The sequence below is a fragment of the Peromyscus maniculatus genome, chromosome 5 (assembly GCF_049852395.1).
Source record: "Peromyscus maniculatus bairdii isolate BWxNUB_F1_BW_parent chromosome 5, HU_Pman_BW_mat_3.1, whole genome shotgun sequence".
In the NCBI taxonomy this organism is placed as follows: domain Eukaryota; kingdom Metazoa; phylum Chordata; class Mammalia; order Rodentia; family Cricetidae; genus Peromyscus; species Peromyscus maniculatus.
In genome coordinates this window covers 62,074,487-62,098,104 of record NC_134856.1, presented here as the reverse complement: position 1 = coordinate 62,098,104, position 23,618 = coordinate 62,074,487, and the positions used below count along the sequence as shown (strand labels likewise).

Here is a 23,618-nt window from a genome sequence, read left to right as displayed (position 1 = left end):
TCACAATTAACAGGAGGCAGGGTTGGGATGTGTCTGTTGTAGAGTGCTTGCTTCACATGCACAAAGTCCTGGGTTCGATCCCAAGCGCCATTTAAATGGAGTGTGTTGGTACAGGCCTGCCATCCCAGAATTCAAGAGGGAGAGAAAGAAGTAATAGGAGTTCAGAGTCATCTATGGCTAGACAGCAAATTTAAGGCCAGCCTGGGATACACAAGATCTATTTCAAATAATAATGATAACAATATAATAACATATGAACTGACTCTAACATCCAGGAAATAGTGGATTAAAAAATATATGGCAAAAAAGTTAATTAGCATGAATTTATTCTGAGCAATTGTCTTTCAATGACAAATCCCATAATTCACAGGAGGCCGGGCACAGAATACTACTCTTCTTTGATGAAAAGAAAATGTGCCCAAACTCAAAAAACCCTTTGAAATCTCAGGTTTCATAACCCCTAAAACAAATTGTGGTTATGAATTATCATGCCCCAAATGGAATAGATTTGCAAATAGTAGACAATATTGATAAACCACACTCCTTTGACACTTGCATTCCTAAGAGAACAAGGAGACAGTCTACTGAGAAGCAACAGTAATCATGAGAACCTTGCAGAACACACCAGCAGCGGAGGCCATCGCACGCCAACACATCTCTACTCAATCAAATGACTATAAAGCACGTTAAATATTTTAATATGACAGTGAAATCACTAGAAATTAGCAACCAAAGGAAAAGAGACATCTTCAGCTTCTCGTCAAGGAAAAATGTGCTGCTCACTACTTGGAGCTCATGAAGAAACTGCACCAACTGCTATTCCGTGGAACCTTCCAGAAAGATCAATCATCAGAAAAGGCTGACACATTCCCAGAAGGCAACAGGTATCTTTATAATCCCAATTCACATGTATCCTTACAATTTAAGAAGACTGTAGGCTTAGTGTGTCAGGAGCAATGGAAAAACAGAAACAACGTGATGGGGGAGTGGGGTCGCTGATACGGACAGCCGTGCTTGTTAGAACATTGTTTTCCTCACCTTCTTTACCCAATGAACGTCTCGTTATCAGTAATTCATCCATCCATCCATCCATCCATCCATCCATCCATCCGTTCATCTTTAATATCTCTCCTCCACACACACACACCCCCCTCACTGATACATGCTAAACTTAGTCCAGATACCTCAAAAATGAAAGTCTGTAGAAACCAACTGTACCAACTTTAAACTCAAAATCTGTGATCTGTCTCTGTTCAGCCTGACATTTCTACACTAGTTTATATCACTGAATTATTAAATTGTCAAGAGCTGATTGTTTACATGAAGCCATCATTAAAAATTAGGTTGCATAAACATCCAACTACATATTACAACAAAGGCACTCTAAACTCAATCTCACCATCCTCTGTGCCTGTTACAGCTCTGGCATCTCTAAAATGGATTAGTCATACAATAGCTGTTCACATCTACACAGGTCTACTTCAGTGGTGCTCAGCACAAACCACCTTAGATTTCAGAAATCTGGTTACTAAACTTACCAGCATGCCAACAGACCCACAATACCTAGACAAATTCTCTATTCTCAAGTCAGACTAAATAAGACACTATCCAGACAGTTCTGGCCTCCAAGAAGTAGTGTGAGGGGTAAATCCAGGACAGAGGAGCTTACTAAGCAAGGCAGAAACTCAGAGAGGCCCAGGGTACAATGAATGGGGACAAAAAGTTAAAACAGAAGTTAGCTCTAAATTTTAGCTAACAGGACACACAAAAAACCTGGGTTCCATCCCCAGCAACAAATAACCAGGGGTACACACATGTCTGCAATCGCAGAGCTGGGAGGTGAAGGGAAGGTGTCATTCTCTGCTACAGAGTTGGAGGCCAACATAGAATGTAAGAGATTCTGTCTTAAAAAACAAAACAAACAAAAACAGAAACTGTAACACAGGTTAAGTAGCATATACATATAAGCCCACCTTTTGGGATCCTAAGGCTATGGAAACTCCAATCCAAGACAAGCCTGGACAAAAGGCTAAATATTTTACTTGTCTTTATGATAGGCCAGGAGGCCTTGGAGTAACCCTGATATTTCACCAGGAAAAATACCCTGAGAGTCTTAACTCACAAGAAATGCTCATCAATACCTTCATTTCTGACGTATCTGTTTTATTTAGTTCAAAATTTTTTATTTGTATTGTTTCTTTTTTTTAATTTGATAAGGAATAGTACCAACAAATACAAGTCTAAATCGAACTTTCCTGAAGCAATAGAGCCTAAGACTGTGAGCACAAATCCAGCAATTTACATGCCTTGATAATGTCCAGAGTGACTGGAGTCAGAAAACCTGACTGAAAGGGAAGACCATCATTGAGACACGCTTCCAGTGCGTGTATTTCCTAATTAAAAGTCTCAAGGGTCTGTGTTAACAGAGCTGTTACATGAGCATTAGTGTTGATTCAAGATATAGATGCAGGGAGATAGGTGGGCATGGGGGCTAGATCTCAGCTTGTAAGTGCCTAGCATGCTCAAAGTCCAACTCTAATCCCCAGCTCCACATGGATATAATCACTAGGGAGATGGATGCTGGGGGATCAGAAATTCAAGGTCATCTGCTACTATAGGAGTCAAGGCCAGATTACACCTCAAAAAAAAAAAATTACTTGTGAAGTTTCCATATAAATTTAAAATCTCAGACAACATATAAAAAATGAAATATATAACAGCAGTGTCCAGTGGAAGGCCTTGTTGAGCAACTCTTCCATGTTAAAAAAAAAAAAAATCCATACTAAAGGAATCTGGTCAGTGAAATTAAAGATCGTGTATAACCTCAAACCTCCACAGACATGATCAGTGGTTGATCAGGCTGCACCTGAGGCCCTTCACAATCCTGGACCGAGGACACTATTCTTCTGCTAGACTTTTGAGCAGAGAAGGAGAACACGGAACTTCAGCAGTGTGGAGCTCCAAGCCAGCTGGCACAGAGACAAGCAAGGTAGGATTCTTTATGTTCCTTTTGAGACAGGGTCTCCCTATGCTGCTGAGTCTGGCCTTGAACCCTGGGCCTCAAGTGACTCTGCCTCGCCTACTATACAAAAAAAAAAAAAAAAGAAAAGAAAAGAAAAAAAAAAAAGCATGCTCTAGAGATATCACATAGTTAGCTATAAAATGAAAGCAAAATGTAGGCCAAACTAGGAAAAGGATCTATGGTCAAAAAAACCTTTAATTCTTTAAAAAAAACTAGTAAATGACCAAGCAGCCATTTCTTCTTCAAGCATAGAAATGGCTGAAATAGGTAAAGAGCGGCAGCTGAGGCAGAGGTGAGCAATGGAAAGTACTCCCAGCTGCTGAGATCACCTGATCCACAAAGAAGCAAAGGAGGAAAGTGTGAACTGGAGAGTGTGAACTGGAGATTGTGAACTGCTGGCTGTGATGGAGAAATTGCACCACGGGTTCAGTATTCACAGCCTGTGCATGATTTTCCTAATCAAAATTTCACACAGTACAAAAGTGGGTAATTATCATAAAATTTTTCTAATTATGTGAACAAGCTAAAAACTAAACATCTTTTTTGCCCGAGTATTTTATCAATCAAACAGAATTATGTAATAATGGTCAGAATTATACTTTTTGTAAAATATTGCTTCGTGGTGCTCATGTAAATAAAACATGTAAGAGAAACGCTCTATGGTACGCCCTCGCTGGCCATTAGTCTCCTTCCTGACATATTTCAAATGACCAGCCCATCAATGTCACAGTGTCAAACACTCATTGGTGTATAGGGAGGTACCTGATCAGGAAGGACAATGGTCCCATGCATGCAGCAGGGCTGAGGGGATTCCATGGGAACATTTGCCTAGCATGTGTAAGAACCTGGGGGTTACTGCCGGCACTATTCATGATTGAATGGATGGATGGATGGATGGACGCATGCATGCGACAGAAGTGGTGTTCTCTACCCTGCTCTAAGATATTGAACTGTGAATACGCTAATGACCACTCAGCCTGTGGATGCTTTGCTCGCTAGTGCTTAAAGACCCAGAGTGTCGTGGTTTGGCTATGAAATCCCCTCCACTGGCATGTGTATTTGGACACTTAGTCCCCGGCCGTAGCTCTATTTTGAAAGATTATAAAATACCTGGAGGAGGTGAAGCCTTCCAGGGGTAAGTATACCACAGGATGCGGGGAATAAGGGGGTCTGGAAATAGATAACCAGACTCACTTCTGGACTACTCGCTGCTTCTGGGCTGTAGATGCAGCCTGACTCCTGCCATCATGATTTTCCTGCCATGATGGGCGATACCCCAAAATCAACCCTTCCTTTCTTAAGTTGATTTTTTGTCAGCTTTTTCTCTCATTCCTCCCCCCCCCCCCCCGCCCCCAGAGCAAGGAGAAAAATAACCAGTGTAGGGAGTAAAGAGGGAACAGCAAGGTATATGGACACAGATACCAGCATCACCTGTATGTTGTTACATCACATTGTTGCAATCGTTATTATTAATTACTGTTTATATCTGCGGTGGTGTGAATGAGAATGGCCCCCACAGGCTCTTACATTTTCATGTTTAGTCACCTGGGAGTGGAGCTGCTTAAGAAGGATTAGGAGGTGTGGCCTTACTGGAGGAAGTGTGTCCACTGGGGGTGGGCTTGAGGTTTCAAAAGCCCACACCAGGCCCAGGCTCGCTCTCTCACTCTAATCATTCAGCTGCTGCCTGTCTGCTTCCCACCATAATGATCACCGACTAACCCTCTAAAACTGTAAGCAAGGACCCAATTAAAAGCTTTCTTTTATAAGCCTTGGTCATGGTGTCTCTTCATAGTAACAGAACAGTAACTGAGACAATGTCTTACTGTGTCTAATTTAAAAACTAAGTTTTATTGTAAGTATGCATCTATAGACAAAAACATACAGCAGGGCATGGTGGCCTAGACCTATAATCCCAGCACTTGGGAGGTGGAGGCAGGAGGATAACCAGTTCAAGGTCAGCCTCAGGAACATGATGGATTCAAGGCCAGCAATGAGCGACAGGAGACCCTATCTCACATAATAAAAGCAAAAATCATATACGCAGGGCTATCAGATTAGAAGAGAAAAAACTCCCTCTGAAGAGGAGCAAAGAGCAGATCACCTCTCTGGCCAAAACAGCCTCCTGGCTCCTCATCACACAAGCTTCAGGGTCCTCCTCAGCCTTGCCTACAGATCAGAAACACAGTGCAGAATTCAGAATGGAATTGCTCCCTGAGTTCTGATCCAATCAGGGACTTTGTTTCTGTCTCCCTTCCCCAAACCACTTGTTCCACTTAAAGGATAACCGTACCCATTCAGCTAATAGAAATCCTTATTAGATGCCCAGGCACTGCTTAATCTAACTAATCACCAGCTGCTTTTCCTTGTTCTAAGTCATAAATCTTCAGGCTGGAATATCACTGCCAAGCAACATAATATTCTTTTCCAATTCACTATCACAAATTCTATATTTAAAATAAATACTACTCCAGCTGCTTTAAATAACAAATTAGCCAATGGATCAGCCACGGCCCGCATGACATTTTAATTAAGTGTGATAATAGGCTGTATAACCTAGAGAGCTCTGAAACGCCCTTCAGTCAGGGTCTTTTCTAGATTGCTGTTGGTCTAAGCTGCCCTGACTGATCCAGTTGTAATTTTACATCTTTAAACGTGAGAATTAACTTGAAAAAAATTTTTTCCTACTACCTCTAAAATCTTTCCATACATAACCTCATCATCAGCTATGTGTATATACTCAGACATTAACACATTTATGAATGTATATTTACAGTGTGTATATATAAATATTAGTATATTGATACACACACATATAAAATTAATAATAGGCCACTACTACAAGGCAAGAAAAAGACACCTAGTGGACAGTGGTAGGACTGCAAGGTGGCACTTCAGGGACAGCTGTGCTTGCCATTTCACACTTCAGGCTGCCCACTGTTAGGAGTCCCACAAGAGGGCCACACTACACAACTGTAACATATGTACAGAGTGCCTAAGTCAATCCCATGCAGGCTCCCTGGGAACAGGGGCCATCTCTGACTCTTCACTGGCTTTTGGGATCATACTTGGTCGCCCTGCCCAGCCTTAAAACATGGGGAGGTGCTCAGTCTTACTGCAACTTGATATGCCATGGTTATTGATACTCACGGGAAACCTGCCCTTTCCTAAACAGAAAGGGAGGGGGAGTGGACTGTGGGGTGGGGCCAGAGAGTGGATGTGGGGTAGGGACTGGGAGAAGAGGAGGGAGGGGAAACTGCGCCCAGGATGTAAAATTAATAAATAAATTTATTTATTATTTTTTTTTAAAGAAAAGGTTGCCAATTCACCCTTTAAACTGGGTGTGCTGGCTTATCCCTTCAATCCCAGCACTGGAGAGGCAGAGACAGGCAGATCTCTGAGTTCAAGGCCAGCCTGGTCTACAGAGTGAGTTCCAGGACAGTCATGGCTACACAGAGAAACTCTGTCTAGAAAAACAAAAGAAAAGGTTGAAGAAATGAAGGAAAGCAGCTGTGAAGCCCTAGAACAGACAGATGTGTAAGGTGCAGATGCAGTCCAGACCTGTCAGAGAGTAGAGAAGGAAGGAGGGAGTGTAGGGAACACACAGTACGACAAGAATTAAGAACAAATGAGGCCAATGGTTCGCACTTACAAGAGGCAGTAACAGCGTTGGGGGAGGGGAAGTGGGGGAGAGGGGCTCCTTCATGAAATTCTAGATGAAGCTCAGTTTTCAAATGTCAGTATGGTGAAGATGTTGAAGGACAGAACATAGAAAGATCTTTGTTATAAACACCTATTTTCTGAAGAGCAAGAATTGTTTTTTGCAGTGTGTCTAAGCACTTTACCGCTCACCCACACTTCTGCATTCCCCATGTGGCCATGCCATAAGATCCTCTATGGAGCAGAAAGATGGTCTGTCTGTGGGAGCTGCCATTTGGATGAGAAATGTTCCCCAGAGGCCATGAGTTACAGTCGAGGATGACCACCACTACTAGGAAGTGTTAGAACCTTCTAGAAGCAGAGACTGCAGGGAGGAAGTCAGGTCATGGGAGTGAGCCTTCCAAAGGTGTTATCGGGCCCTGACCCCTTGTTCTCTTCTAGTTTACTTCCTGGCAGTTATGAAGCATTCCTGTGCGCTCCTGCCATGATTCCCAGTGAGACCACAGGCCACACAAGAGGATGAGGAAGCTGAAAAATTACTCCAGGAGCTAGAATACTTAGTTTGATCATGTATGGACATGGATTATCTTTGGTGTTCATCAGTGATGGAAATCTCACTCTCACAGTACACAATATATTGTTAAATGATTGAAAATCAATAGAAATAATTGAAAAACAAAATGACTGACTTTAAGGGACATTTTCGTCCTTTAAAATGTCATCCCACAGAGACAGTTCCATCTAGAGGTGGAGGAGGTTACAGCATCCAAGGCATCCTTCCAGAGGCTTTCCCTTACCACCACCCAATCACTGGGACTGACTCAATGGCTCTGAGATAGAAGAGACGCCTCCCAGCTGGCCACAAGAGCCGCACAGGATCAAACAAAACAGGGAATACAAAACTACTCCTAGTGTTTAAAAATGTTTGTTTGTTTGTTTGTTTGTTTGTTTTAAGACACATAAATAAGCGAATACATCCTCAAGAAAACAAACAAGATGTCAAGTGCAGCAGAGCAAACGGAGATTTTATCTCCAGGCTTCCAAACCAACAAAACAATCCACAATGTGTGTGGGATAGGAATGAATAGAAAAGAGGACTGGGAGCTGCAGTTTGGATGAGAAATGGCCCATGTGTACACGTCTAGGTGCTTTCTGGGTACCAACAGCACAGTACCCTGGTAAGTCTGCAATGTAACCCTGGGGAGTTTCAGTGGGATGACCACAGGGGAGCGGCTACCGTCCAGTGAAGTAGTGGCCACCTCTCTCTTACCTGTGTGTGACATGTCTTGGGTTCCACAGCGGGCAAATACATTTTATTCATTTTTTAATAGATGAAACGTGATCAGACAAATATAAAAATGCTCTATAACCTAAATTATTATATATTGGTTGCTGCAAGTTAATCTGAAATCCGAAAAATAAAGCACACCTCTTTGTGGTACCAAGTACCACTAGGAAAAGGCCATTATTCCTTGTGGTGTTTAAACGTCATCCTTTGGAACACAACGCGGCGCAGGCAGCTAGCTGCCGTCGCCTGACAGCCTGTCTTATCTGCCAAATTGCTCATTAGGTTTGGCAATTTTCACCTGCTCCTCCAGTTTATATTTCAGCAGGGAACAGCATCATTCGGCTCCCACCATCTCCATAGTGAGCTCCTAACAGTCCTTTATTCACACAGCACCCTCTCTCCCCGACACCTCAGAAACCCAATCACCTTATGTACATACCATTATTTTTAAAATGTCCACTTGGCTCCCACCATGGGAAGCTAGCCTGGCCTCAGTAAAGCATCCGTACAGGAGCAAGTGTGTTATATAAGCCCGTGTTATAGCACCAAGCAAGCGGACCACTAACTAATGTAATTCTTAACGCAGAAGCAGAACCCATAAGCCAAATTAATTTACTCCCTTAAAATGCTCATGTTGGGGAGTATCTCAAGTGGGTTATGGGTTAAGATAAGAGGCACCAGAGTCCTCTTCCCACCGGGGCAGGTCATCCAACCATTGTTATAGGCCTGAAAGGAGAATGCTCTGATTTTATACACAAACAATGACCGCAGTGCAACGAACAGAATGGAGGGACTCTAAGAACCACTCACCCTGACTGAGCCTGTGATCACGGTGGCATCTGGGATGGATCGATACGTGTTGGGCAAAAATCACCAAAGATATAAAACAAAATGTCTGATACCCTATAAAACAACTTCTGATGGAATACTGGTTTTCATTATGCAGAAGTAAAATATTCACTACCAACCCTGCAATTAGCTAGAAAATTACAATAATTACAGCAATTTTGTATCCCATCTCCAGTCCAATTAATAGATATATGACCTTGTCAACATGTAATAATCAGATTGCATCCACAACAAAACTGGAAGGGCTTTGGATGCTGAATGGAGCTTACTCAGTGAGGAGGCAATTACTTGAAATTCTGAGAACAGGATTTGTGTGTCATTTCTAACAACTCAAAAGGAAATACAATAGAATAGTATCTGTAGTTTCAATGTATATTTAAATCAGATCCAAAAAAAAGCATGCTAGTATCAGCTAACTGTTAAAGGCTAGGATCTCTACAGCAAAGATCCTTAGTCTTCTCTTTCTTTGAACAAATCTTTAAATAGACTTCCATATTCTTAGATAAGGAAAAATCTGCTATCAACAAGAGAAAAGGCAGGCCAGCCAAACAGCTGAGCTTGACAGCACTTACTGTGTGAGCCTGGTGATAGGAGTTCAACTCCAAACCCACATGGAGGTGACGGGGAAACAAAGCCCGGGAAGTTATCCTCTCACCTCTGTATGTGTGTGCTGTGGCACATGTACCCCCATGTACATGTTATCCACATGAAGATACAGTAATAGTTATAAAAACACTTAGAAAAGGGGAAAGGGGGGATATTTACTTTATGACAAAATTTTTCAATGAATTTTACTATTTCTTTAAATTCTAAAAATTATGAAATTAGTGGTACTTTACAAGCTACAAGAACATTTCAGAAAAAATTACAATTTTAAGACTTAATATATAAGTGGGGTGGTGGTGGTGGTGGTGGTGGTGGTGGGTGGTTTTCCAAGACAGTGTTTTCTGTTTAACAGCCCTGGCTGTCCTGGATCTCACTCTGTAGACCAAGTTGGCCTCAGACTCACAGAGAGGCCTGCCTGCCTCTGCCTCTCGAGTGCTGAAATTGAAGGTATGTGACACCACCACCTGACTGACTTAATATAGTTTTTAAATAGCTCAAAATATAAAGACTTAAAGTTACTAAAATAAAATGTAACTAGTCAGATACTTTGTCAAACACTTTACAGCAGTATCATTTCCAGAAGCTGTGATATCAATAGGGCATACAGCTTCCCCAAATTTACTGGGATCTTCCTTCAGCTTCAAAGGCAGATGTAAGTGCCACTGACCAGCAGGATGACAGAGTCCAATGTGACCAGCAATACTTTCAGAGGTCCTAGTTTCATGTTATTCCTTCCAGGCTGAACAACTGCTATATTATTAGTTACTTGTTGTGTTTGGGCCATCATCTAGATTCACATTCATGCTTTGGTATGACTCATTCATTTCACTCATGAAGATCTGGGAATTCTTCTTTTAAAATTTTGTGAGCGTGTGTGTGTGTGTGTGTGTGTGTGTGTGTGTGTGTGTGTGTGTGTGTGTGTGTGTGTGTGATAGTGCACTAGGGTGCACTTGCCACAATACCTAAGTGGAGGTCTGAGGACAATGTGCAGGAGTCAGCGCTCTCTTTCTTTCTGCTGTCTGGGTCTCAGGGATGGAACTTGGTGGTCAAGCTTGATGGCAAACTCCTTTACCTACTGAGCCATCTCGCAGGTTCTCTCAACTTTCGGGTAACTGCCATTTGAGTGTTAAGATAATGATCCCTCTATCAAGGTAACTCTTTCGTTGCTGGGGATAGGGAGAAACCTGGTGCTGGGAAAATTCCCAGGAATCCACAAGGTTGACCCCAGCTTAGATTACTAGCAATAGTGGAGCAAGTGCCTGAACTGACCTACCCCAGTAATCAGATTGGTGAATATCCTAACTGTCATCATAAAGCCTTCATCCAGTAACTGATGGAAGCAGATGCAGAGATCCACAGTTAAGCACCAGGCTGAACTCCAGGAGTTTAGCTGAAGAGAGGGAAGAGGGATTCTATGTGCAAGGGGGCATCAAGATCATGATGGGGAAATCTACAGAGACAAGCAAACCAAGCTAGTGGGAACTCAGGAACTTTAGACCAACAGCTGTGGAGCCTCCAAGGGCCTGGCCCTCTACATAAGGGAGACAGTTGTGTAGCTTGATCTGCTTAAGGGCCCTCTGGCAGTAGGATCAGGATCCATCCCTGGTGCATGAGCTGGCTTTTTGGAGCCCACTACCTATGGTGGGACACCTTGATGCAGGTGGAGGGGCTTGGACCTGCCTCAGCTGAATGTACCAGGCTCTGTTGACTCCCCATGGGAGGGAGGACTTACCTTTTGGAGGAGGGAATGGGGGTGGATTGTGGGGAAGGAAGGTTGGGGAGGGAGTGGGAGGAGGGAAGAGAGGGGGAATCTGTGATTGGTATGTAAAATGAATAAAAAAAATTCTTAATAAAAAAAATTTTAAAAAGACAATGATCCCTTTAGTTCTGGGCTTCCCAGCATTGGCTCTATTGATCTCTGTGCACATGTGTGTGCAATCTCTTCACTCTATATTAGAAATTTATCTGGCAAACGTTATTAATTATGATTGATTAGAGTTGTATTTCCATTAGGAAAGTCTTTTCATACAGTTCTGTCTTCATACTTCACAATGCCAAATAAGGAAGATTGCTACGCAGTCCTGTGATACCAAGGACTGTTACTTTCTGTTGTCTCTCTTTGGACTCTCAGATCCTCACACACTGCCTGACAAGCACAGAAATCTTGTCTAGAATGTGCGGCTATCACTGACAAAACAGGAAATGCCATCTTCCCAGATGACAGGTGTGAAGGCTAACTGTCCTGTGATCAAGAGGAGTATCTACCTTAGGTTCTTAATCACTTCCTTCCTGGGGCTAGTCAAGGCATGACATCTACACTAATGTCACATATAGTCCCCCACTAATAAGACAGCACATATACTTGAAGTCTACATTCATTTTCTCCGAACGCTGCTGTTAAAGGAGACTATGTGAGTTAAACCCGATGTTCAACTGCAGCTCACACACACAGTTGACCAGCCAAGCAGTAGTGGCTCTCCCTGAGGAATTTTGTTGAGTCCTGGGGAGGCAAAAAGTAAAACCCTACAGAAGACAGGTTATTAAAATGCTTTTCCACATAAACACAGGAGGTGCTGTTCAGCCAACATTTCATTTTTTTACGACTAAACCACAAGTATGTTTCACTTTAGAAAAGTCACAAGCATGGCTGATCCTGAACTCTTGATCTCTTACCTCTACCTCCCAAAAGCACACCCCCACATCAGCTAAAGCCTTTTTGGATAATGCATCCTTGAAGTGGCCCAATATTGTTTCTAATTGTTGAAAGTGGATTAAAATATATTTGCTTATATACACACAACGTGTAATGAAATGGTCAACGAAGGAAAAGCAGTATACATCTTAAGCTAGCAGGGAGGCTAAAGGGGCAATCATTTGAGATTATTCTGAGCAAAGGAGAGGTTGGAGGGGTTGTTCTTCTCCACCCTTGAAAATTGGGTCTCCTGTGGTCCATAAGATATAAGCAATTGGGGAATTGATTAGCATTGTTCTACGTGCAGGTAAAATTCTGTAACCCATCACTCTCGTAACACATCCCACAGTGTACCTTCAGGATCTCTATCCCTGTGGCTGCCATAACTTCATAGCAGCTTCTGGCTGGCCTACCAGACTTGTTAAATGTTAACTTGGTGTGCTTTACATGTTTCTCTTACAAACATATTTTGTTCATGGTGGTGACAGAATCCCTAATGTATGCTAGGCACACGACATACCAGTGAGTTGTAGTTTTGGCCCTGATGTACAGATGTATGGTAGTGTAGTAAACATGAAGTGGAAAGAATTTAAGGGCTGGAAGATGGAGAGGAGTGGTGGGAAGTGCCGTCTTCTGGGCACGACAGGGCCATTGCCCTCCTGAACTCCCTGCAGCTGCGACTACTTGCACAAGACCTTCGGAAGATCACCTCAACCAGACTAGTCAACATTGCAGCAAGCAGCATTAACTGGGCTCTGTGTTAGACAGGATGAGGAAGAGGAGAAGAAGAAGCAGGGGAGGGTAGAGAGAGTGGGGGAGGGAGAAAAAGGGAGAGGAAGGAGGGAGAAGGTAGAGGGAGTGGAAGGAGGAGGGGGAAAAGGGAGAGGAAGGACCAAGGAACATGACTGTGGGAGGCTGTGGAGGTTGTGAGGTGAGGTGGAGTAGAGAATGGATAAACTTAAGGATTACATATTGCTGGTTGCATTGTAAACAAGTAAGAAAGTGCCAAAGAACACATAAAAATACTCTTCAAAAATAAATAAAGGGTCAGGCAGCGGCGGGGCACGCCTTTAATCCCAGCACTAGGGAGGCAGAGGCAGGTGGATCTCAGTTGAGTTTGAGGCCAGCCTGGTCAACAGAGTGAGCTCCAGAACAGCCAGGACTGTTACACAGAGAAACCCTGTCTTGAAAAGACGGCAAAAAATAAAAATAATAAATAAGTAAGTAAATAAATAAAGGAAAGAAACAAGACTTGGTGGGGAACTAAGGACGTTAAAGAGTGGGAAAGAGTTTGATATTTATTTTATTTTGTTTTCTTTCCTGCAGAAATCTCCTTTATCTTATGCAGAGTCTCTGAGAGAATTACAAGAATGCTTTATCTTTTCTCTCTTTGTATTTTGGAGGCTTAGTTTTAAACCCAGACTCAAGTTCCCTGCATATTTCAAACTCCTAGTTGACTACAGATCAGAGAAAAAGCAAGAAACAAACAGGAAAAGAAGCCCATGCAGCTCACAAACATGTAGAGGCAAGCTGCTGACATGTTACAGATCGCTACCAATGAGAAAAAAAGGAATTAGAATACATTCAAGGAGAATAAAGACACGCTCTAAAAATTACCTATGCTGTGTTTTAGACATTACATAATTACATCTGATTAATCAACTCCAGGAAAAAAAAATTGGCCAAGCAAAGATTCTCAGTCAGTAAAGCCACACAAGACCAGGTATTCATTCTGAAAAAAAAATGAAAGGCTCTTAAACAGAGATGCCTGAAGATAAATGAGCTTTAAAACTTATTTATCTCTTTTGGGAAAAAATGTGGGTGAGACAGGGTTCCATTATGGCTCAGCTCAGTGTTCCTTCCTCAGCCCCCTGAGAGCAGGATTACAAGCGTCTGTCACCATGCTTTACCTACATGATAAATCACCCGAACACCTTTTCACAGCTGACAGCAGCTCGGCTATGAAATTTTACAAACAAGTATTACTTCTAGCACAAATATTTCACTTTCCTGAGTAAGGTTTCCGGAACTGGTTATGGAACCCTTCAAACAAATGTCCTAAAACTGCACATGGGGGGGGGGGGGGGGGGCGGGGTTGGAGGGGACAACACATGACTCCTCACAGACTTTCTCTGTCTCCCTAACTTTTCTTGAGGTTCCAGTTGCCTCTCACCTAAAACTCCACTGATGACTTCAGCGCGGAGGTCTCTTCCTTGTTAGCTATTCACATGAAATTCTGTGAGTCTCGGCTACAACCAAGTGGACTATGAGAAGCCTTTAGTTATTTCTATCCATAAAGACAGTGCAGGGTAACTTACGTGTAATCTATCCCCGTTTACCCTTAGTGAGCAACCAAAAGTCTTGACTACAGACAAAACTAAGCCCATCTATGAACAAGTACATAACCACTGGCTTCTTGGGTAAAAGATACTGGCCAAGCTTCAAAATACAACCAATGTCTGATAAACACAAAGAATTCCATTTGCAGAAGCAAAGATGGATAAAGAAGTTAGGGTACCTGGAAATTAAGATGAAATGCGCAGAAAACAGAAAACTCTCACTTACTTGCCCGAAGGACTGAAGGTGTGACCTCAATTTCACTTGTGGCTTGATAAGGCTGAAAAGCAGAAGCATTGTTGGTGCCCAGTTCACTGCCGAATATCTCTGGGCTCTGAGTTCCCGTGGAGCTGGCGCTGGTACCATCTCCTCCATGGTGTGGATCCTGCTCATCAAACACTGCTACGAGCTGGCAACGACAGACAAAGGGGCATTTGTGAAGAAAGACATCGAAATAACTACCAGGGACTCCACCAGACTGAGACAAGCCTACAGGGAAATACTGACAGCAATGTATCCAAGAATGCTACAGATCCCAGTAAAACATTGTCTCCCTGAGGCCTGATGCTCCTCCGTTCACACATTTCTAGAAGAGAGTTTCATATCTAAAATTCCATGAGTAAAAGCACAGTAAGACACAGTGACATGCCAGAATGCTAGGGCAGGAGTGAGTTGACATCCTCTGTGCTGCTAAGTACAAAGAATACCCGAGTACATGCATGTATAGATGTATTTTCCCTTTTCCTTCTTTCTTCTTTCTTTTTTCTTTTTTTTGGGGGGGTGGGGGGTGGGTTTCGAGACAGGGTTTCTCTGTGTAGCTTTGCGCCTTTCCTGGATCTCGCTCTGTAGACCAGGCTGGCCTTGAACTCACAAAGATCTGCCTGGCTCTGCCTCCCAAGTGCTGGGATTAAAGGTGTGTGCCACCACCACCCGGCTCCTTCATTCTTTTTCCACCTTAAGACAAGAATCTCAAATCACCCGGGCTGGCCTACAACTGGCTATGTCCAGGGATAAGGTTCCACTTCTGAACCTTTTGCCTTCACTTCCCATTTCTCGAGTACTGGGATTGTAGGACTAAGGCACCACATCCAGTATTCTGTGGTGCTGGAGACGGAACGCAGGCCCTCCTACCTGCTAGGCAGATGCTCTACCAATTAAGCTTTATCCTCAGCCTCATGAGGACGTGTGTGTGTGTGTGTGTGTGTGTGTGTGTGTGTGTGTGTGTGTGTGTGTGAATCTGTGTGTGCATGCATCTGTGTGTAGTGTGCATATGTGTATCTGTGTGTGCACTTGATTACACACTATGTCTACCACACCTTACCTATGAGGAAGAGGATATTAAAAGATATACTATCTCCTCCTTGCTGCATAAAACTTGAAGAAAGACTACCGAAATGAGTCATTTACAGGAAGGATTTTGATTAAGGGAGGGGATGGGAACAGATGATGGCAACAGGAGGAAAGGACACACTTTTGAACAGCTCTGCCTGTCAGAGGCATATCTGTGCTTTATTACCTAAGACACAAATAACTAACTGAACTAAAACAGGATGGCAAAATGAGGCAGGGACACTGAGGACACAGCAGAGGCACAGACCTTCCTGACTCTTCTACAAACAAATACATGACCACACTGAATGTGGTGGAACAGAAACCATCGAGAGTCTCTGTGAAAGAAACCACTATTTCCATAATTTCACATAAAGCTAAATATAAAAGAACAGTCACGCGAACACTGTATTCCAGGGAGTCAATTTGCGTCATACATGCACACAGTTTAGCAACTCTCACTCGAGGACACAAACGCACATATCAGGAATGAACAAAACAGTGAAAATATTTTGGACGGTGAAAGCCAATATTCTCCCTGTCAGAAACAGCAGTTACAGAAAGCTGCAATGAGCTCTGTGGGATTAGACAGGAATGGGGGCTCAGCACAAACTCGTGGCTCCTGTGAGTAAGCCACCCTGAGCAACACTACTTCACTGATGGCACAACACCATAGAATTCCAGAGAATACTTACACTGACCTGGATGAATAGGCCAATCACTAGATGGGGGCCATTAATCAATAACACTGTGAGCACCAGATATATGAGGCCATCATTGGCATAGCAAAGCATACTGAACATTAAGCTTTTCTATAAGACATAATACACTATACAATAATGATAAAATGTACTATGTATAATTTATTGCTGTAATTTTACATGACTGGCAATGTAGTAGGTCCTTTTATACCAACAAATGAGAGAAGTATTATGCTATGATCTCACCTGAGACAATGAAAATTCCCAGATCTACTGTAGTCTAATGGGCAGCCTGTTAGAAAGATCATACTGTGGTGCATGGTTACAGGTGTACAGGCATACAAACAGATGGTGTAGGTGAGTGTTGATACCGTGAAAAGACATAAATCTCCTAGCTCTATTCTGAACAGTCCCAGCACTGAGAAGCAAAGGCATCCCAGAATCAGTGAGCACACCTCATGCCCAGATCTAGGTTTCTAATATCATTCCCTAATAAGACAAGGCATTTTGAAAAGATAGTTGATTAAAGTGGAACAGAGAAAAAGCACATAGAGTGTGAGTGCCTAGTAATGCTAAGAGTGAGGTAGTGTGTGCAAAGACAAAAGAGGTATATCAAAGGGAAGTACACAACCTCACTTCCCTCTATCCCCACAACCAAAGCTGGGACAACTTACAGCCAAGTAAATGATTCCACCAGGGGATCATAACTGCAAAATAAACAACACATCTCTGAATCTGTGGCGGCTTAAAGAATGATGAAAAGCTGACGGCTGTCTTCTACTGAAGAGCCAAACAATGAAGACAATAGTGGGGTTGGGGTGTGGGTCATTTGGTAGATGACTTGCCTAAAATGCTCCTAATTTCATTCCCAGAATTGCCTAAAGCAGATATTGTGGCAAAGATCCTATAATCCTAGCACTTGGGAGGTAGAGGCAGGAGAATCAGAAATTCAAGGTCGTCCTTGGCTATACAACAAACTGGACACTGGTCTGGGCTATGTGAGACTCTGTCTCACAAGGAAACACATAGATAAATGAATGAATATATAAATATAAATAAATAAGAAACAACAGTTATCATTAGGATCATTCACAAAAATAACTGTCACAGAAAATCTACCAAGAGATGTTAATATTAACAAGCAAAGAGATGAAAAGAAGTGGGTAAGTGCCTATCTCAAAAAAGACCTCCCCATATGAAACATTTCATCTTTGGCTACAGAATAAGTTGAGGGCCAGCCTGGGCTATATAAGACCCAGCCTCAAAAATAAATAGATAAATAACAATGAATGAATAAGAAATACCGGAAATAAAAGTTATTACTAGGAAAGCCATAGAAATAGTTGTTACAGGCAAAAACCTACCAATTGGATGCCAGTTGATAGAAAAACTAGAAACAGAAGCAATACACTTGCCTGTCTCAAAGGCATCCCATATTGTATGTTTCAACCCAAGGAAGAAAGGTAAGTTAACTCTGCAGTGGAGAAAGCTGGCAGGCCCAGCTCTCCACACACAAGATCAGCAGTGTTAAGAGCGCCAGCTCCAAGGACAGATTACCAACTATGTGCCTGCTGGTCCTGCCAAACGTGCATCACTTCAACTTAATCATGAAATATCAGATAAACATAAACTGAAGAACATTCCACAAAAAGAAAAAAAAAATTACTCTGATTCAGAGTACAATGGTCATGAACATCAAAAAAGAATGACAAAATCATGTAAAGAGGAAATCACAGAAAAACAGGAAATACATGTGATAGAATCCTCTGGAGGCAGGACATAGGTCCAGAAAAGATTCTAACCAAGAGAGGTAAAATCGAAATGAACTTGGAAAATCAGCTGACATGTGAGCTGCAGGCTGGTTTATAGTGATAATAACTGCCTCTGATTATAGACGATGCAGAAGTTAGGTGGCTGGTGAAGGGATTTGGAAACATTCAGTAGCTCTTTCCAAACTCTTATGAAATTGATAATTATCTCCAATAAATTGGAGTTTTTGATTGTTAGGTGTAGTCACAAAGTACTACAAAGGATTTCATTCTGGCTCCTCTCATAACTAGCACAGTTCTTTAAGCTCTACCAAGGTGTCCAGCAACTCGGTACTTTTCCAAGAATAGGAGGACCGTGGCCAAAAGGCACCCTGTCCTACTGCCCTGCTGAGATTTTGCAATGTCCACACTCTGTAATTAAAAGACAGAAAGGTACGTTCACAAAATTATGAGCAGCATTTCCTCATTTCTTAGACAGCTTTGTCATCTTGAACAAATACTGTTTCTATCCTCATGTTACAGAGACATGCAGAGAAACAGGAAGCGTGGAACTCTGCTGGGGCATAATATGTAATTAACTGATTAATCCAGCAGGATGTTCCGTGGCAAGAACAATGCAAAGCAAGATGAAAATTTGGCCTACTCCATCTTGTAATAAGCAATGGAAATAATATCCTTAATACCTACAAAAACAAGGAAAGTGTTTGTGGGTATACTCCCAAGTTTTCAAAGGATGTCATTAAGTCCTGTTCACCTGGCGTAACTAGTAGATGCCCCTGCCTCAGAGGCACAGAAATCTCATGCCAACAGAGATCAGCATACTCTTTCTGAAAAGAGATCGATTCTTCTGGAGTTATGCTCCAGATCATAGCTGTCCTGATTCTACTCTACTTTGGTAGCATGAGAGCAGCATAAATAAACACATGAAGAAACAAGCGTGACTCTGTTTAAGCCTTTATTTATAAAAACAGGCAGCAGATCCAATTTGGTACATCATGATGTCTTTATGACCCTCCAGACAAGGGATGCCTCTTTCTGCTATCCTTCAACTGTGGTTTCAATTTCTAAAATCAGGACAGTCAAAGGGACATCTGTAACCCTGATAAGCTAACAACACCCATTTTGAGTTGTTCATCAGAACACAGGATCTCTACATCAATTTAAATATCCCATTTTTGTACAAGCTGTATGGTTTAATATGTATTTTGAAGCTATCAAATTTTGACATTTGGGTATTTAATTGAAAATAATTGAAATTCAAGTTTGTTATTAATTATGAGATCTTTTCTCAAGAAGCAAGTCCTTTCTGCAAGCAGAAAATAGAAATGGAAAATTACAAACAAGTCTTTAAAGCCAAACATGGAAGTGCTTATACATGTATATTAGTTTCAATAATTATCTTCAGCATTTGAGAAAACACGGGATTAAGAAATCTGGACTGTGCTGTGAATAAATGCTACGTGAATTTCAGTGGTAAAATTATGGTTGGTGATTTGCAATGTGCCAATAACATACAATTTTACAGCTTTCTTTTAAACCAAACTTTAAGTGCCAGGTGCAGACATGAAGTAATTTTGTGTTAAATTGGGAAGGATTTATAATTTTAGAAAAGCTACTCTACAAGAATACATATAGAAACACAGCAAAAGAAAACAAGACCTCCATAAAAACATCACAGATTCAAAACCCCTACATGTCCTTCAAGAAGTAAAAGAAATGTACTTTAAGTTTCTAAGACGTGATTCAACTCTGTATTTTCACCATCCATGAAGTAGATCATTCTTTAAGATTCACTTTGAGATTTTTTTTTATTATGCATATCTGGAGTGGGGGTGTTTCTGGGAGTTAAGGCAGCTTGACCTGTAGTAAGTGGGAAATGGGTGGCAGTGGGTAGGGTGTGTTTGCGTTCGGCTCATTCCATCGTTATCCTAAGTCAGCCTGTCTTTCCCCCCATCATCCTTGTCTGAAGCAAGGAACAGAAGGGAGATTAGTTAATAACTATTGCATAACAACCATGAACCTTTGAAACTGGAGAGATGGCTCAACAGTTAAGAACAGTCACTGCTCTTGCACAGGACTCCAAACTACTCTGACAGGTAAAATAATAAGCAGAAAGTCCATAGTGCATGGACCAGCATGGCCAAAAGCAGAGTGGCTAGATCCAGAACAATGCATTTAAGAGTGAGCAAGCTTCTTCAGAGGGCGGCTGGTACATTATGGGCCTCTTCTTACCTCCAAATGCTTCCCTAGGCAAAACAATGGCCTCCCACCAAAACTATCCAAGTCCACATCCCTCAGAGTGGTTAATGTTGCCTGCCATAACCAATGTCATTTTACCAGTAGGATTCAGGTTATTGACCAGAAAACATAGAGCTAATCCAGGTGATATTAAAATCCCTATCTAATCAAAGGAGTGTGGAACTATAGAAAATCTCCTTTGACTCTAGCTGGAGATCTGTAATGATGGACAGAGATACTGGCCACTAGCTCTTAAGAGTAAGAGTGAGATGAGAGCCTTGAGCCAATGAATAGCACAAAGAAATAACTCACAATTACCTGTGAGGGATATGGCTCCGCTAACTCTGTGAGACACTCCCTGGGAAGACTAAGGTCACCTCTCTGCCATCCATAACTGTATGTGAATAAGCACACACCACATGAAGCCACTGGCTTATAGTGATATTTCTTAGCAGAAAGAAGGAACTAATGGCGGCATGTAAAGAACACAGCAGGCGCATAACTGGTAGCTCTCATCTAATTATATCATGGCAGAAATATACATTGTAAATACAAAAAATAATGAAAAACTCAATTGGCATGTTCTGGTTCTACAATACAATAAGGCTTTTGTTTTTAAGGATCACAAAAAGGAAGGACATAGAAGGGGGAAGCAAGTCTGCCAGAAAAATGCTCAGATCAACATATAACCAGGAAATGAAGCTCAAACCTGCTGTGGTGTGCAATAATTCTCCTTAACAGAAAAGGAAACCGAAGACCAGGGAGATGGGCTGTCCAGAGTTTAAGTGAAAATAACTGAGAGTCAAGTCTTCTGGACCTCCAATAGCCCATGTTCCTAATTGCCCTGCCTCTGGACACCTCCCACACCAACAACAGGCCCAATGGATCACAGTCTGTAAACTCCAAAAGCCTTTAGCTGGGAGTCTCTTGATTAACCAAAGGCAATCCTCACACCAATCAACACAACTTTGAGCCTACTGCCTAAAACTTGCTGACTATATTTGATGGCCATCAAAATAATAGCAAACAATCCCAACTTCATGATAGTGTGGCTCAGTGTTAATCATGGAATTTAGAAGGAAAGGGGGGAATGGGGAGGCACTGCATTAAAAATTCAACAAGCTGGGCAACAGGAAGAAAATACATTGGAACCAATGCTCGACTGTGTTGGGGACAGTATAAACTATGCCATTTAATCTAATCAACTCAGGAATGTCCCAAACACACACACACACACACCCTCTCCTATGATGCAATTTCAAGACATACTTCCAACATCTACAGTCCCTGACATTACTGAACTTTCAGAAGCAAGTGTGGGTGAATTAACAATGCAGACTTCTTCCTTAGCAAGAGAAGCCACTGCTTCCTTCAAGTCCAAGCCTGTCAGAACCTCCACTCCCTCTGGTACCTGACTTACAAGCCCACGCCACAACAGGATGCTCCATACAGAAACCCAGCAGTGTGGTGACCCGAGTCATTCCATCTACACTCCCATCTCTTCCACCATCCTCCACCTAGAAACCCAGCACCAGGAGGACCCCAGGCAGGACCACACCCCCACCTCTTACATCATACTCAATCTAGAAACCCAGCACCATGAGGACCCCAGGCAGGACCACACCCCCATCTCTTACACTGCTGAGACAATCCGGGAAGATGAAGGAAAGGAACCTCTTACTCTGGAGTACAGCTGAACAAAGTGCTGGCAGAAACCATCCTCCTGTTACTAAGAGATGTCTCAAATGATAGCATCAGAACTGCCAGAGAACATGCAGAAGGCTAAACATGGGACTTTTACATTCTACCTCATCAGCATATATTCCTCTACAAACAAGATTATGGACCACGTTTCCAGTCAAAACATTTCTTCCCTCTTTGTAACCTAAGTGGAGGAAGAATTTATGTGAGTTTTCCATACCTATTTCTTTCACCTGAATTATTTGCTCATTTGTAATATGTATAATGCAATCTGATTGCATTATATATTGTATTGTATAATGCAACCCCCACAATCTGATTCACTAAAGGAAAATGCTCTGTATTACAGTGTGCACCAAAATATTATTGAATCTTTCCAATCCTTTGAACAATGTAACTTCGAAGGCCAACAAAATCACATACAAAGCTATGGTCAAGACTCAAAAATACATCTGTCTTAAGAAGGCCAGATGCAGATATGGGATATATTTTCCTTTCTAAGAGTCTGTCTCTCGTTACTCATGCTTCAATCCGAATGCAAGCCTTTTCTAAAAGATTGCAAAAGCATTAAATCATCTTCTCAAACTTCACACTATCGTTCTGAAATTCTTTCCTTGACTGAAGCAAAGATGCAGTTTTCCCTCAGCAGTGGTCTCTGAAAAGAATTCCGGGCTCTTCTCTCTCTCTCTCTCTCTCTCTCTCTCTCTCTCTCTCTCTCTCTCTCTCTCTCTCTCTCTCTCTCTCTCTCTCACAAGGCCAAAGCTGAGATCCTTAGCTAGGAAGGTTTGCTTTACTCCTTTTAGACTCGTGAGGACCACGGCGCCAGGGCTTCCCTGTCTCACTAGCAGGGACACCTCCCTTCTTCACCTCACCACAGAGTTCTCTGGAAGCTGCACTTGGCAGGCTGTGCTGGAGTTTGGATCAGGGGTCTCTGACAGCATCGGTGACTTCCATGGAGTTCGGGAACTACCCATGAACATAAATAAAGGGAGAGGGAAATAAGTCACTAAAATTCCCTGCCAGTCAAGTCTAGTGAACTCTAAAACTTTGTTTTTTTGGCAATCAATGCTCAGAAACTTCCCTCCCCAAATTAGAAATCTGAAGAATCACTCAGTTCCAAGTTTTAGAGGCTGTGTTTAAAAGTAGAAGTAGGAAGGAGAACATGGCTGTTGTTGAGCTAGTCAGTCATAAGGACAAAGTCACAGAAACATTTGGACTTCGTGTCAGGCCTGGGATGAAGCAATAGAGGTCAGCAGAGCATCGCCCTGCACTTAATACAAGACAGCACTTTCAGTGCAGAAACCAGCCTGTTTCCAAGGCAACCTGCCATGTATATAGGAAACTCGCTTGGGAGTCAGTAAATCCTGCAAGTGCAGAGTTCACTGTTTGAACAAGACACCCACTGGCAACTTAGCTCCCTCTAAAAGCA

General features: G+C 42.3%; 1 protein-coding gene across 29 annotated transcripts in view; it reads right to left on the bottom strand.

The window, feature by feature from the left end:
- Pard3 (par-3 family cell polarity regulator) overlaps positions 1-23,618 on the bottom strand; it is a 552,281-nt gene that overhangs the window by 326,801 nt on the left and 201,862 nt on the right. For 28 of the 29 annotated variants that reach the window (XM_006982509.4, XM_006982506.4, XM_016001065.3 and 25 more), the window contains one exon: positions 14,680-14,860. In XM_006982509.4, the coding sequence (XP_006982571.1) occupies positions 14,680-14,860 (181 nt within the window). Of the gene's footprint in view, positions 1-14,679; positions 14,861-23,618 lie in introns of those variants that run through there. The other variant, XM_076572361.1, reaches the window with a different exon arrangement.